The following is a 17,114-nucleotide window of genomic DNA, read 5'->3' on the forward strand; positions in this document are numbered from 1 at the left end:
TTGTAGGATGAAGAAAATGGCAACAGAGGAGGTATGTTATAAAAGGTTTAATTTTTCTCTGAATGTTTTTTTACCCATGCCCTTCCAGTCTTTAAGTAATATTCAATGAGTTGATATAGTTTTTGGAGTCCAAATATATAACAGTCCTTAGATGTGAGAGTCATAGAAATTAAACGTTTTTACCGTAGACTTCAAAATTTTGTGGATTCCATTGTGTCACCATAATTTGAATGTGTGATGTTTTTATTGTCATTTATATATTAGAGTTTATGTGAGGGAACGTATCATGATTCTGAGGGAAGTAATTCTGAGATTTTTTATTCAATTAATAATCTTTTAAATTTAGTGATTCTTTTAGTGTGTGTTTTATCTGCTAGATTTATTGGTTCAAATATTGAGAAGTAGAGTATTTTGGTTCTTGTAGTTAGTCTTACTCTTGATTTAAACATATTTTAATGAACTTAAAAGGCTGGGGATGGGGTTATTTCTTAAAAACTGCCATTTATTTTTGTTTCAATCTTATATGAACTTTAATGAATTAAAATTTATACACAATAAAAAGCACCCATCTAGAAAACTTATTTCTATATAATTTAAGATGTTTAAAAAGTTTTAAAAATAGTGAAAAGTTTCCATATATCTTTCACTCAACTTCCCCTCGTGTTAAAAACATAACTATGGTACAATTAACAAAATTAAGACACTCCTGTCTAAACTGCAGAATTTATTTGGATTTTCCCCCTTTTCTGTTCCTGGAGTTCACATTGCATTCACTTGTCACACCCCCTTGGTTCTTCTAGTCTGTGACAGTGCCTCAGTCTTTCCTTGTAATTCACGGGCTTGATAATTTTGAGTAGCACTGGTCAGTTATTTTGAATGTCTTTCAATTTGCTTTTGTCTTGATGTTTTCTTATTATTAGTTTGAAGTGATGCATTTTTAGCAAGAATACCCATTTGCACGTAATTTAAGTGTACTGTTATACTTAAGGTTTTGTTGTGATAAATATGTAACGGGAAACCACCATTCCAATCAAGATGTGATATCAAAAAGAACCTTTCCGTCATTCCATAAAGTTCCCTTGTATGGCTCTGCTGTCAGCACTCTGCTGGCCCTAGACAATCGCTGATCTGCTTTCTGTCACTATAGATGAGTTTTTTTGTTTGTTTTTTTTAATTTTATTTTTTTTTAACATCTTTATTGGAGTATAATTGCTTTACAATGGTGTGTTAGTTTCTGCTTTATAACAAAGTGAATCAGTTATACATATACATATGTTCCCATATCTCTTCCCTATAGATGAGTTTTGCCTCTTCTAGAATTTCTTATAAATGGAATGATACAATGTGTACTCTTTGTATCTTTCAAAGATACATCTTCTCAGCCCATCTTCTTTGGCATAGTAGTTTTGAGATTCACCACTTTGTAAGTGTAGGTACTAATAGTACGACTTTTTTTTGCTGAGTGGTTTTTCCCTTGCTTGAATAGACCATAAATTGTTTATCCACTCACCTGCTGATGAACCTTTATAATACCCATATCTGATTTGAGGTCTTGGAATGGATATGTTAAGGGTTAAACTGAGAGGAAAATGGTTTCTTTCAGCACTATCAAAAGTAATGAGTGTGTAGGGTGAGGTAGGACCCTTCATAGTTGTCACCATTGTGCAAGATGGACCACTCCTGTGTCACCATCTGTCGTGCACCAGGGCTCAGGATGGATTCCAAATGTTACTTGGCGTTAGTGGGGAAAGGGAAGACTGACAAAACCACGATAGGCAAGAGAAAAGAAGACGTGGGTCCTCTGTCTCCCCATTATCCTACAGAGTGATGTACTGATGCCTGGACTACCTACCAGACACACAGCGCCTAGAATTTCATGCCTGTCATGTTCTAGTTTCTACTGGGAGAGATATACTGCTAATAAATGTAGAGGGACTTAGTTATAAAACTTTATTCTGCAGATGATTATATTTCCGACATATCCATTCACTGAAGTGACATTTCATTATATGCTTTGACTGGAGATGATAGACTTAAACATTTGTAAGGGAAAACTTGGAAGATCGAGATCTAACAGAAGGAGATTTGGAGAGGCATGATAAAGTAAGACTAAAGGGTGTGATCTGCTGGGAAAAATTACAGTTTAAATACCATTTTATTTATTAATTTATACTTAATCTCATTCAAAAAAGTGTTTGTGTCCACCCACATGCATGTATTATAGTAAGATAAAAATAAGATTAAAACGTTCATGGGGGAAAAATGAATTAAACTGACATTTGAGAGGTTTAGTACACATAAATGTGTGCTGTAGATCCTACACTGTTATCAAAGATGGGCTATAAATTTGCTTCTGAGCTTTTCCAGTGGCAAGAAAAAAAAAAAGAGAGAGAGCAAGAGAATGAAAGAAGGAGAGAGGGAAGGAAGGGAGGGGGAGGGGGAGGAGGGAGGGAGGAAGGAAGGAAGGATGGATTATTATTTAAGGATTAGCCAAAGATTCACATTATCCATAAGAAAACAACATCTGGTTTGCACTGAAGTCTGAGACACATTTCTCCTATGGTTCCTCCTAATGGAAACAAAGAATAATATAGTAGGTAACATCCTCAATACCATCCCTTTACATGACTATTTTTTAAGGGATTCCTCAATGTAAGCTGATTTCAAAACCCCACGGTCCAATTTAGTGTAAAGAACTTCTCAACTGGGGACAGATTTGCTCCCCAGGGAACACATGGCAGTGTCGGTTGTTGCAGTTAGGGTGGGGGGAGGATGTGCTGCTGGCATCTAGCAGGGAGAGGCCAGAGATGCTGGTAAGAATCCTACAATGCACAGGACACCCCCCTTCCCGCCCCCGCCACCCCAAAGAATTATCCGGCCCAAATGTTAATAGTGCCAATGTTGAGAAACCTTGGGTTATAGTGATGGATACCAAAAAATGGCCCAACTGTACAGGTCCCCAAGAGTCTGGCTTGATCTGGTGACAATACTCAGACCATTTAGAAGAATGGATATTCAGGACTACATATCCAGTGATCTTTAATGATTATTATACCTCACAACTGAATTTTGATCTGAATTGAGTTACTGCTATAGTTTGAGGTTAAATTATCTCGCCATTCTACTGGCATTGCATGTTGTCAATGAAGGAGAAATCATGAGTAAGAAAAATGTTAGTTTAAGAAAATATAGAGTCAATCAATATGTTAATAACTAGAAGATAAAATAGCTAAAAGAAAAAAAATCAAAGAATGTAAATAATTGAAATGTAATAGTCTTATCATCAGGAATCCAACAGATTGAGGGAGAAAATAATTATAAGCTAGGTTAACAATTTAATTTAAAAGGCCAATAGAAGAATTAAAATAAACACAACATAACTAAGGTTTTAAAATAAGAAAAATACAAATTCAAGCACCTTACCTCCTACGAAGCAAGGTCCATCAAAGTAAGATTATTTATAAAGTCCAGAACATCTGTATGTTTCCTTCCTAAGAAGAAGACTATAAAAAGATATGAGAATTCCTAAAGAAATTATTTTATGATATGTTTGTAATATACCTGAAAGGAGAACTACTTGATTTTTTATTTTTTGGAGGGTGGTAGAAATTAATATATGATTGAGGACTTAATCTATAGTAGGAATCATAATATATGTTATTATGTTGTTTAATCCTCACTGTAATGCTGTGAGGTGTGAGACAGTATTCCCATTTTGTAGATGAGGAAACTGAGGCTGAAAAAGACGTAAAGTAACTTGCCCAAGATCACACAGCTAAGTGACAGAGCTGGACTTCCAAATCAGGCATGTATAACTCTGAAGCCCATCTTCTTTAAACTGTGCGATTTTGTATCTGTTGACTTAAAAAAATAGTTTGACTTACGTAGGGTCAAGAATTAGTAGATAAATATAGGGTATATTTACTACGTTAGGAAATTAACTCTGTGAAATGTCTCCGCATTGAGAAAGTTAAAAACAAGGAAACATGGGGGACTTCCCTAGCGGTCCAGTGGTTAGGACTCCCAATGCAGGGGGTGCAGGTTCGATCCCTGGTCAGGGAACTAAGATCCCACATGCTGCCTGGCGCGGCCAAAAAACGAAAAAAGCCCCCCAAAACAAGGAAACCTGTTCCATATTTGTGAACACTTAAAGACAAAGAATTCACAACAAGGTCAGGGAAACACCAAGTTCAGAGGCCCCGCCCCAGACATCTTATAGGAGCACCCACCACTTGTTACTGGACTCTGAATAGCTGGCTGGCAGTGGACCTGGAAAGTTAAATGAGTTTAAAGACTTCCTAGTTCTCGTGTCCTTTTGCCTCCCTGGGCCAGGCTTGCTTTTGTCATCCCAGTTGGCAGTGGGGGTCACAGGCTGGTCTACAGAGGCCTACTTAGCTTAACGTTTAGTACTCATAATACCATTTCAGATAAACTGATCAGATCATCCGTCAGAACATATTCTATGTGAAAAATATCTTCTGACTTGTGAACAATTATTTATAGATCCATTTAAAAAATACAACCTATTTAGAGACAGACGACATGTAATCTATTATTTTGACTCAGCTGAATGTTTCGATATTTATTTTATAGTCTCATTTCCTTTTCAGACTTATTTTCAAGCGTACTGAGATTACGAAATCCTTTTATATGAATTTTTTTTAATGAAATAGAATCCCAACCTCCGGTGTAATGATCCGAGTCAGAGCCTAGAATCACTGGAGAGAAAAGAATTCCCAGAATTTTATTCAAGCTCCTAAGAGATCCTGCTATGTTGCCAGAATTCTGTGAGACGATTGAAAGGTTTTGTTTGGTGTTCTTTCCTTTTGGCACCTCAGTGGAGTCTCTTTTGCCAGTTACTTTTCTGATTATTCTCTTTACCCAACTTTTCCATTCTGTTACATATTATTTCTCATATCTTGTATATATGTGTCCTCTCTTGTGTTTTAGAAGTTATTTTTCTTTCTTGTTGGTTAGTTTTCTGTGCTATAATGCAAATACTGTTTACAAGAGAAAGGCCATTAAGGTAGAAAAATATTTTTTGGTGATAATAATGCTGGCGGATAATTGCTACCTTGCTGACATCCTGTTGTCCCTTAAATCATAAATTCATAAATAATCAAAATAAGAATAATAGAAGGTTTGTAATTACCATTATTTCTCCTTTACTTATTCTATGAGAAAAAGTCTACCTCAGCTTAGTTGTAGGGACACTATCAATATTCTAAAATGTGTATGTCATTTTGTTAGATGCTCAATAACTGGTGGATTTCTACTTTGGCATTAAACTTTATATTCAAGCATATTAATAGTAGGAAAAAAAAGTATCTGGGAATTCTATATACTTTCTCAGTAGTAAAAATTTGTATTTTGTGATTGCAGTCACTTCTGACAAACAGCTCTGTAGTCCGTGTTAGAGTTTTCTAATGAAGGATAGTTTAGTGGCAAGACATAGAACCCCCCGCCCCCGCCAGGCCACCTTAGGAAAGATGTGTTAATTCTAAGAAACAAATAAGACATCTCCAAATTCAAAGTCTAGTGCTGTAGGATACCCAGGGTGCCCCAGACACCAGAATTAGGACCTGGAAAGTAACTAAATGCAGAGTAACAACACAGACAACAGCAACAAAATCTTGGTATATGATCCTCCAAAGGCCTAAACTCTGCTACTTACAGGATGGTTTAAATGATGTTCACAGATAATTTTGATTATACATGATTGTCTCACATGCTGACCTCTGTAGAAGGAACAACCCTCACTGTATCTTCTTCCTTCCTTCCTCTCTCATCATAATAATTCCAAATTCCCCAAGAGAGAAATGTAATTGGCCTAGTTCATCATTTAATGAACAGCACTCACTATGTTTAGAGATCAAATGTTCTTCAGTTTAATGAAGATCTAAATTCTGTAGAGCTGAGAAAATTGAGTAAATTTTATGCCGTTGATTTCCATTAATAGATTGAAAACCTATTCCCTCAGGATAATATAACACTAAATTATGGACCTGAAAATTGGTTGGAAGAAGAAATTCTTATTATGGGTAGGTCTGTGGTCTATGGTGTGGTGGTAGGGTGTCAGAATTGTGTTCATGTTACTTTTGAAATGTAGCAATACTAACCGAGTGGGCTCCACAGATCTCATGATATCTTTGGGAAGGCACATTAACTGAACCCCTTAGGATCCATTTTTAACTGTATTGACAGGTAAATTATTTGAGTTTTGAGTTTCTCTGGTAGTTAGGTAAATATACTAATTAGCTGCATATTTTTATTAACTTCTAGTGCTGTTCAGTTAAACAACCACAGGTGTCTTAAACTGTCTTGAAGATATTTTACAAAGTAGAAATGATGATGGTGGTGGTGATGATGATGATGATGAAGATGATGAAGGTGGTGGTGGTGATGATGATGCTGGTGATGATGGTGATGGGGCAATGATGATGGTGACGGGGTGATGATGATGGTGGTGGTGATGATGGTGATGGGGTGATGATGATGATGGTGATGGTGATGATGGTTGTGATTGTGGTGATGAGGACGATGATGGTGGTGACGGTGATGATGGTGGTAGTGACCGGGTGGCGGAAGCAGCTAACTTACAATGTGCCAGGTGCTGTTCTAAGACTCTGCATGGATTAACTCATTTAATCATCACAACAACTTTCTGGGATGGATATTATTATCATCTCCATTTTTAAGATGAGGGAATTGAGGCACATAGTGTCTAAGTAACTAGCAAGTGGTAGAGTTGGACAGTTTGATTCTAGAGTTTTCTCTCAATTCCCACCCCAGCTTCTCAGAAAGAACTTTACTCTCACATAATTCATTCTTGAAAATGTGAAAGAAAGAGGATTCTGTTCCCTTGAAAGTCAAGCAGTATTAAAAAAATCACTGAGGGACTTCCCTGGTGGCACAGTGGTTAAGAATCCGCCTGCCAATGCAGGGGACACGGATTCAAGCCCTGGTCCGGGAAGATCCCACATGCCGCGGAGCAACTAAGCCCGTGCGCCACAACTAGTGAGCCTGCGCTCTAGAGCCCGCAAGCCACAACTACTGAAGCCCGTGCACTTAGAGCCTGTGCTCCACAACAAGAGAAGCCACCGCAATGAGAAGCCTGTGCACCACAACGAAGAGTAGCCCCCGCTCGCTGCAGCTAGAGAAAGCCCGTGCACAACAAAGACCCAATGGCAGCCAAAAAAAAAAAAAAAAAAAAAAAAAGTAAAAAAGTCACTGATTCAAAATTCAGGTATAATTTTGTTAACATAGAATTAGCATATCATACTTGTTCTTCTTCTTTATCTTCATAATTGAATATGTACTATTGGCTTAAATCTGCTGGGCTTAAGGATAAAGCATCGTTGCTTTAATGTCTGCAGTTGGTTTTCATCTTTGATTCAGTTATATTATGACTGATAACACTTTTTTTGTTTTTGTTTTGTTTTTTTTACTTATTTTTGTGAAATGATAAGGGCACTTATAGGCATTTACCCAAGATAAATGAAACATGCCTGCAAGAATATTTGTACAGAAATGTTCAAATTATTCATATTAAATAAGCACTGGATTGAGTCGACCTAAATATTAATCAACATATGAATTGATGACCAAATTGTGGTATATCCATATAATGGACTACACAGGGCATCTTGGATCAATCTCAAAAACATTTATTTTCTTGAGGTGGAATTCACCTAACATAAAATTCACCCTTTTAAAGTGACCAATTCAGTGACATTTCGTAGAGAATTAAAGGACATGTATGCAGTGTGCACCTGCCACCTCTATCTAGTTCCAAAACATTCCGTCACCCCAAAAGGAAACCCATGTCCAGTAAGCAGTCATTCACTGTTCTCCCCTCCCCCAGGTCCCTGGCAACCACCAATCTGTTTTCTGTCCCCATGGATTTAACCTATTCTAGATATTTCATATAAATGGAATCATACAATATGCAACCTTTTTCATATGGCTTCTTCCACTTAGTGTAATGTTTTTGAGGTTTGTCTGTGTGTCACATATATCAGTACTTCATTCCTCTTTATGGCTGAATAATATTACATTGTAGGTATATACCACAGTTTGTTTATCCATTCATCCATTGATGGACATTTGGGCTGTTTCCACCTTTTGACCGTTGTGATCAGTGCTGCTATGAACATGCAAGTACAAGTGTTTGTTTGCATTCCTATTTTAAATTCGTTGAGGTATATATCTAGGAGTGGAATTGCTGGGTCACATGGTGATTCTATGTTTAACATTTTGGGGAACTGCTAAATGGTTTTCCGTAGTACCTGCACCATTTTTACATTCCCATCAGCAATATATGAGGACCCCAGTTTCTCTACATCCTCACCGACACGTGTTATTTTCCATTTTTGTTATTATTACCAACCTATCGAGTATGAAGTGGTGTCTCATTTTGGTTTGCTTTGCATTGCCTTAATAACTAATGATGTTGAGCATTTTCATGGGCTTGTTGGCCATTTTTTATATCTTCTTTGGAGAGATATCTGTTCAAATCTATTGCCTATTTTTTAAATTGGGCTGTTTGTCTTTTTGTTTTTGAGTTGGAAGTGTTCTTTGTATATTCTAGATACTAGGCCCTTATCAGATACATGATTTGCATAGATCTTCTCTCATTCTGTAGGTTGTCTTTTTATTTTCTTGATAACGTCCTTTGATGCACAAAATTTTAACTTCTGATGAAATCTAATTTATCTACGTTTATTGCTCACGCTTTTCCTGTCAAACTCATTTTGATTAGTGAAGAAGCCAAGTGCAAAAAAAGTACATACTGTCTGATTCCATTTATGTGAAACTCCAGGAAAGACAAATCTAAACAAATCTGTGGTTGCCTGAATTGACTAGGAAGAGGCACAAGGGAAGTTTTGGGCTTGATGGAAATCTTCTATATCTTGATTGTGGTGGTGGTTGCATGGGTGTGTACATCTGTCAAAACTTAGGAACTGTGTACTTAAATGGGTACATTTTATCTTAGGTAAATTATAATAAAGTTGATTTAAAACAAAAAGAACATATGCAATTTATTTATTCAGTCTACTGTTGATGGACATTTAGATTTTTTCCAATGTTTACCTATTTCAAACAGTGCAACTGTGAGCCATCTTATTACACGTACTTTGTGCACAAATGTCCTCATTTCTGGTGGGTATATATATCTAGGGATGGCATTACTGACTCATAGGTATGCATACAATCACATTTAGTAGATACTGCTAAAAAGTTTTCCAAGGTGATTATACCGATTTACACAGCCACCAACAGGGTATGAGAATTCCACTTGCTCCATATCATCACTAACACTTGGCATTTGCCAGTCTTTTTAATTTTATCCATTCTAGTGAGTGTGTAGTGGAGTGGAATTTGGGTTAATTTAAACTTTCTTGACACTGATGAAGTCGATTACCTTTTATTTGGTTATTAGCTATCATTGCTTTTTAAAATAATTCATATGTAGGAGTCTAAATATTTTCGATGAAGATTTTGTTAGTTATATATTTAGCAGATACTCAGCTGTGACTTGCCTTTCAATTTCTTATTAGTAATTTTGATAAAGGGAAGTTCCTAATTTTAATGTAGTCCAAATTATCAATCTTTTCTTTTATGGTTAAAACTTTGAGTGCTATTGAAGAAATTTTTTTCTACTCCATGGTCACGAAGACATTCTCCTGTGTTATCTTCCGAGATGCTTTATTGTTTTGTCATTCACAATTAAATCTACAATTCACTTGTAATTGATTATTTTTACATGTGGTATGGGATCAAGGTTAATTTTTCCCCATATTGATATGCATTTGGCCTGGCACTATTTAGTGAAAAGTCTATTTTTTCTACTGCTCTGTAATACCACCTTGATCATACAGTGTTTATATATGTTTTGGTCTGTTTCTGGACCATATTCTATTCCAGGGGTCGGCATGTGGCTCATGTGGCTCATTTTTGTACAGCTTCCAAACTAAGAATAGTTCTATGTTTTTAAAGGGTTGTTTAAAAAAAGCATATGTGACAGAGACTGTATGAGTCCTGCAAAGGCTAAAATATTTACCATCTGGCCCTTTACAGAAAAGTTTGCTGAACTCCGTTCTATTCCATTGGTCGCTTTCTTTGCTGCAAGACTGTGATCTTAATTACTGTAGCTATATAATAAGCGTTGCTATTAGGTAGAGTAAGTCTTCCAATTTTGTTTTCAAGATTGGATTGGCTGTTCTTGTCCATTTACAGTAACACACACACAAACAAATTCTTCTGGAATTTTGATTGGTTTTATATTATTTACAGTGTTGAATATTTGAAAATATTTGAGGTATTGAATCTTTCAATCTATGAATGTGGTGTATCTCTCCCATGAATGAGTTTTGAATTTTTCTGCATCTTTTGGGATAAACATCTGATTTTTTTTTTCCTTTAGTCTCAATATAGTGAATTATATTGATTTATTTTTTAAATGTTAAACCAACTTTGCATTACAGAACTAAACCAAGATTGTTCCTAATGTATGTACTTTTTATATATTCCAGTTTTGGCTTTCTGTTTTACTTAGAATTTTTGCATCTCTGTTTAAGGATTGCTTCACATAAAGGTGGACTTTGGTCCTTTTGATATTTGGAGTATCAGTTTGGGTTCCCTGAGAAGCAGACACAAAGACAGAAATGGTGGCAAGGCATGATTAGACATGGCAGAGATTTATTGGGGGAAATGCCTGTAGAAAGGAGCAGGAAAGGATGGGGAAGACTTAAGACTGTGATACAGGTCTGACGCCTGTGAAAGAAGAGAGAAAACGAAGGATTTGGTAGGAAGGCCCTGACTGCAGCACAGTTCTCAGAAGGCCTGTGCTGGGCCAGAGAGGAGTCCCCAAACCAACACTGTCCCTTAGAGGAGTCCTGCTTCGGAGGGCGGGGGAGCGGCAAGTGTCAACGTGATGGTGGGTCCAGGCTGGGGCTGGCAGTCAGCTGTGTTCTCTTTGGCAGGACAGGGCTGGGCTTCTACCTTTGCAGCCCTACTCACGTGTTGTACTCCTTGGGAGGCCCAACTGAAAGCATATGGTGTTTTCCAGGGCCCTCTTCCTTGCTGGACCCCAACGTCCATGTTTGTGTCCCTGACGCTTTGAGACCGAGGGAGGCCGTGAACAGCTTCTCAGTCTCAGCCTTTACTTTGGAAGCAGAATTTGCCTCAAGGCGAAAAGCAGTGCAAAACATGGGGCTCCCTGGACTTCATCCTCCTATTTTGGTTTATCGATTTTTTGAAGGCAAACTTTTTTTATATCTGCTTTTAAGATTTTCTCTATAGGGACTTCCCTGGTGGTCCAGTGGGTAAGAATCCACGCTCCCAATGCAGGGGGCCCGGGTTTGATCCCTGGTCAGGGAACTAAGTTCCCACATGCATGCCACAACTAAGAGTCAGCATGCCACAACTAAAGATCCCGCATGCCGCAACTAAATATGCCACAACAAAGATCCCATGTGCCACAACTAAGACCCAGTGCAGCCTAAATAAATAAATAAATAAATAAATAAATAAAAATTTCTCTATATCTTTGATGTTTGGCCATTTTGTAATGATGAGTCTAGGTGAGGATTTATTTTTATTTTTCTTGTTTGGGATTCATTGAGCTTCTTGTGTCTGTAGATGGATGTCTATCATCAGTCTAGGAAATTTTCAGCCAGCATCTCATCACATATTACCTGTGTCCTCCTGTAACCCAATGCTCTCTTCTTCTGGGGCTCCAATTAAACATATGTTAGATTTTCTTACTCTACCCCCCATGGCTCCTAAATTTTCTGTTTCTTCTGTGTGTGTGTGTGTGTGTGTGTGTGTGTGTGTGTGTGTGTGTCTGCATTCCAGGTAATTTCTCCCTATGTATATTCAATAATTTTCTTTATAGCTGTTTGCATTTTAAATTTTAATTATTAGAAGTTCTTTAGGGTAGTACACCGAATACGCTTGATCACTTCCTGTAGTTTCCTCTTTACCATTTTTAGGCTTATTTTAAAAACTTCTTCAGACGTGATAAGCAGAGTTGTTTTATAATCTCTGTCTAGTGATTCCATTATCAGAAGCCTTTGTGGGTCTCTTTCTCTCTTTTTTTTCCTGGTGGCTCTAGCTCAGAAGGTGTTGTGTTTTTGGAGTTTTTTGTTGTTGTTGTTGCTGTTATTATTATTATTTGTGGATGTTTGAGTATTTTGTGTTTTTTGTGGATGTTTGACTATTTTGTGTTTATTGACCTTCAAATATCATTACTGAAGATTTTTTGAGATCTAGGATAAAAGATTGTTGTTTGCTTTATCCAGATCCAGGCTATTACTTGATTTAGCCTATAAATCTATGTGAAGTTTGGCCTCTAGCTACTTCTTAGAGATCAGTTTCCCTTCCTTTACCCCCTACTCTGCTTAGTTAGCACTGAGGTAGCCTCTGGGCTGGTGGGAACATTCTTTCCAGTTACCCTTACTCTTCAGTGTGGGGAAAGTCTCCTAACAGATTCCTAACTGGACAAGACTTGGGCTTTTTCCTCTGCCTGCTGAGTGCAGAAGCCCTTAAGATGGAAGTTCTAACCTGAACATATATTATGGTATTAGTAGTCTTTTGGGAGGTAATTTTCTTTTTTTGTTCTTTGTTGTTTTTTTGGCCACACCGTGTGGCATGTGGGATCTTAGTTCCCCTGCCGGGGATTGAACCCACGCCCCCTGCAGTGGAAGCGTGGAGTCTTAACCACTGGACAGCCAGGGAAGTCCTGGGAGGTAGTTTTCTAGTAGCTGGACTTTGTATGCATATACACTATGGCGCAAATATAAGTGATGTATTCCCTGTACTCACTCACTTTGCTAATATATGGATACTTCAGTGAATGGTTTGCTGCCCATGTATTTGTCTTATTAAAATAACTTTATTCTATCAACATAGTTATAATAAAATTACCAAGTTATTTGTAGTTTGCTATTATGGGCAATGTTTCCTACTGTAAAAATATATACACACATGTATAAACTTACATGTGTACACACACAAAGATAATAAGTGATTTTTATATTATATGTTGATAGCAACAGGTTAACTCAATATATTTATTTTGTTTCTCTTCATTTGACAGGTAGGAAACACGGGAAAGGAGGGCTCCAGGGTCTTCTGAGTAAATAGACAAAGCAAAACACTGTGGAGCACCAGATGTAAAGGACAGTGATGACAAGGACATAGATAGATAGATAGGTAGATAGATAGATAGATAGATAGATAGATAGATAGATAGATATAGATATAGATATATACACACGGGGGAGAAAGTGATAGCTTTCAATATGTTCAATAGTTTCCAAATGTTTGAAAGTCTATTTTGTACAAGATGGAGTAGATTGCTGTTTCGCAAGTAGTGAAAGATGCAGGTAGGCTCTTTCCCTGATTCTCTCCTGGAAAATCCCTACTCATATTTTGGACACAGTTAATCTGAGTGATTGTAGTAAACAAGTGAAAACTTTCTACTTCCTAATATACCTGTTCCTGGGAGGTGATGATAGTAATACAGATCTGATAACGGAAAATAGAAAAATAAGAAGGGGGATTCTATCTTTTATCAAGAATTGGACATTAGAATGTTCGAAGTAAAATTTTCCTACATACCCAAACTAGTCATTATGTTTATTAAAAAATGTTTTTATGTGTTACTTTAAGAACAAAGATCATTAAGGGTGGACACTGTCTTTCATTGTTGAATTTTCAGTGCCTACTAAGTGCGTGGTACATAGTAGGAGCACAAATGTTTGTTGAGTAAATGTATTGAATAAAGGGGGGGTACCACCCTAGTACCACCTTCACTTGGTACTATTCCCAAATGACTGTTCCCAAAGCTGCAAAAGTCAGCATGTTAGTATCTGACCTCAGCTGTTGAGGAACTATTGTCTCTCTACTTCCTTCCTATTTTTCTTTCACCTTTCTCCCATCAGTCCCCCTTTAACACAAAGTCTCGGTGACACTTTTTAAATTTAGAAATCTTATTTCACACAGTTGCTAAGTGTATAAGCTGGAACACTAATAACAAAAACACAGTAATCCTGGACCTTAGTAGGAATTTGTAAAATAAACTGGTACACTGGTCAAGTTAGATGAGAGGTTTTAAAAAAAGTCTAACTTCACTCTAAAGGTCCCAGGAAAAGGGAATTTGATTGCATTAAAGTAGGTATTGTCAGAAATCCAATTTTTGGAGTAGATTTTCAGGCTTTGTAAGACATTGCATGAAGGTAGTTTGGCAGTCAAGAGGGTAAAGGCGATTAAAAAATCTCTTTAATGGTTCTAAAACCTTTAGGAAATAGGCGATCTAGGATTTTAGAGAACTAATTGGAGATACTGAACAATAGGGATGTAAAGGTGAAAGTCCAGGAAAGTACTTGGTTGGAGTATTAATGTTCTAGACTGTCCTAGAAATCACTTCTCTATAGAAACTGTTGCTCCAGAGATGACCTGTAATTACGTGATTTTGAGCTGTCTTTTCTTAGCTGCTCCGTAACTTAAGACTTTGATCACAGACACCACTTAGCTGAATAGGCCCATTTTCTTCCTGATTGCTCTCCAGTTAGTCTATACTCAAAATACATGGTTTGTAGATCCAGTTAATAAAAAGTGAATTTAATTGTGATAGTCCCTGCTTTCAAAATTTAACAGATAATTTTTCATCTCTGGTGTAGAACTGCAATAGAAGTATTTGTGTATGAATGCTAAATGCGTGAAGTCTAGAAATATATTTCCTGTTGTTTATTCATTCTCTTAGCAGACATTTGTTGAGTCACTTCCAAGAGCCAGTCACTAAACTAATTGCTGGGAAGGGAGCAATATAGCCTCTAATCTCATTTCCTTTAGATAGTGATTCAGATGTCACCTGCTAGAGAGGACTTCCCTGACCATTTCCTAAAAATAGTATCACATCCCTGTCTCTCCCTCTCCCTTCCCTTCTCACTCTGCTTATTATTCTCTGTCACACTTTTCACCATCTCTTATGCTACTTTTTTCTCATTGAACATTTTTCTGCCTCAGTTGGATGGTCAAGCAGGAACCTTATTTTTATTTTTTTTAATTTTAAAAATAATTTGTATGTATGTATTTATGGCCACGTGGCATGTGGGATCTTAGTCCCCGACTGGGAATTGAACCCGTGCCCCCTGCAGTGGGAGTGCAAAGCCCTAACCCCTGGACCACCAGGAAATTCCCAACTTTATTTTATTACTTTTTTTTCTTTAAACCCAGAACAGTTCCTGGCCTATATACATTTAATGAATCTTTATATAGGATGGTGGAAGATGAAGGTGTAAAATAATTACATAAGTGCAGAAACAGAGGTCTGCACAACTGTGGCAGGATCACAGCATGGCAAGTCATCTAACCACCAGGGAAGGGTTTCTCAGATGGGGTGTGCTTTGTGCTGAATAGGATTTTATCAGGACAAAGGAAAAAACAGCATTCGAGAACAGATTTCGGAGGTATTTAGAAGTTGTATTTGCCCAGATTTGGTAGTAGGACATGGGGTAGATTGTATGTCAACAGTTAAAGATGACTTGTGGAGGATTATGCTTGGCTTTTCTGGCATGAATGAGTGGATGGATGGAAGTACCATTGACTGAGGGATACGGAAGGGAAACACACCCACCTCATTCCCCTGGGGAAGTGAGTTCAGTTTGGGATAAGTTACATTTCTGATGCTGGTAAAATGTTCAGTACCTAGTTGAAAATTTAGGTATGGAGCTCATAGGGAGAGGTAGGGTTGAAAATAAATTTGGAAGTCATCATTATATATGCTATAACTAAGCCCTAGGCATCAATAAAATCATACACAGAGAGCATGAAGACACACAGCGTAAAGACAGAACCCTAGGAAAGACAACATCTAAGAGCTGGTCAGAGAAAGGAGAATCAGAAAGGAAATCTGAAAATAAATTTTGGAAGGTATAAGGACAACCAGGAGGAGTTGATGGCTTGCTAATTAAGGGGTGATCATTTTTAGGGGAGGGTGGGTAACTTGCATTTGTCCTAGAGAATTCATTAGGGTGGAGACTAAAAAGATACTGTTGGGGGAGTTCCCTGGTGGTCCAGTGGTTAAGACCCTGCGCTCCCAATGCAGGGGGCCTGGATTCGATCCCTGCTCTGGGAACTAGATCCCGCATGCTACAACTAAGACCCGGCGCGGCCAAATAAATAAATATTGAAAAAAAGATACTGTTGGACCTGACCTGACAAGTAGCAAATTGGTAAAGTTACCAAGAATAGTTTCAGTGTGGTGGGCAGAGTGGATCCGGTGCGTCAGTGGGCTGTGACATAAATTAGAACAGGGAATGGTGGGGAGGGGGGATGCATGCTGTCCCCCACGGGGTACTTGTCAGCGTCTGAGAAACCCTGAATTAGAAGTAAAGAAATGAGGGTAGGTGAGTATAGACTATTCTTCAAGAAGTATGAAAATGAAAGGATGGGGAATGAGAGGTGAAAGCTGTGTGGCAGGGTAGGGAGAAGTTTTGTTGTTCTCTTAAGTTTGGGAAGCTTTTGTGTGTTGTGAGATCTGGAGAGAAGAAGAGAGATTGGTTTTACACTTGAGAAGAGACCATTTGGGGAACAAGGTCCTGAAGAAAGCTGGTAACTAAATCCTCACCTGAGATAGAACAAAGGGAAGTAAGGATAGACAAAGATTTTAAAAAAGAAAAAAATGAGGATTCAGCAGTTGAAATACAGTGAAGTAAGAGATAAGGTTATCCAAATAGTGTGAGCAAATCAAGATGGCAGAACAAGTCCAAGAAGGATATTAGAAGTTTGAAACAGCAGCCTTGAGGGAACGGGGATTAAAATACAAGCAAGAGACTTTAGTGAGTAATGTCAAGCACTTAGCTGAACTTGGAAACTCTAAATCAGTGGGTCATGCAGTTTTACTCAGTTGACATTGCAGGCCAAGAACAAGAGCAGAGGGAGGGTCTGGTTGGAATTGTCCATAGCTGGACATTGGCAAGTGGAATGCTTTGAAAGGTCAAGGGGGAAAGGAAGTTGAGGTTGCTGGTGAATTTGGTTGCAATATTGATCTGTGGGTAAACTTATAAGAAAGAGTGATTTCTGAGGGAGACTGATAGTCTTGAAGA

The 17,114-nt window shown here is 37.7% G+C and overlaps 1 protein-coding gene across 5 annotated transcripts in view; it reads left to right on the forward strand.

Annotated features, from left to right (window-relative positions):
* Positions 1-17,114, forward strand: part of ARHGAP21 (Rho GTPase activating protein 21) — a 126,011-nt gene that overhangs the window by 53,479 nt on the left and 55,418 nt on the right. For all 5 annotated transcript variants that reach the window (XM_061178590.1, XM_061178604.1, XM_061178611.1 and 2 more), the window contains exon 4: positions 7-31. In XM_061178590.1, coding sequence (XP_061034573.1) covers positions 7-31 — 25 coding nt within the window. The remainder of the gene's footprint in view (positions 1-6; positions 32-17,114) is intronic.

Source organism: Eubalaena glacialis, chromosome 2 (genome assembly GCF_028564815.1).
Source record: "Eubalaena glacialis isolate mEubGla1 chromosome 2, mEubGla1.1.hap2.+ XY, whole genome shotgun sequence".
NCBI classification, from domain to species: domain Eukaryota; kingdom Metazoa; phylum Chordata; class Mammalia; order Artiodactyla; family Balaenidae; genus Eubalaena; species Eubalaena glacialis.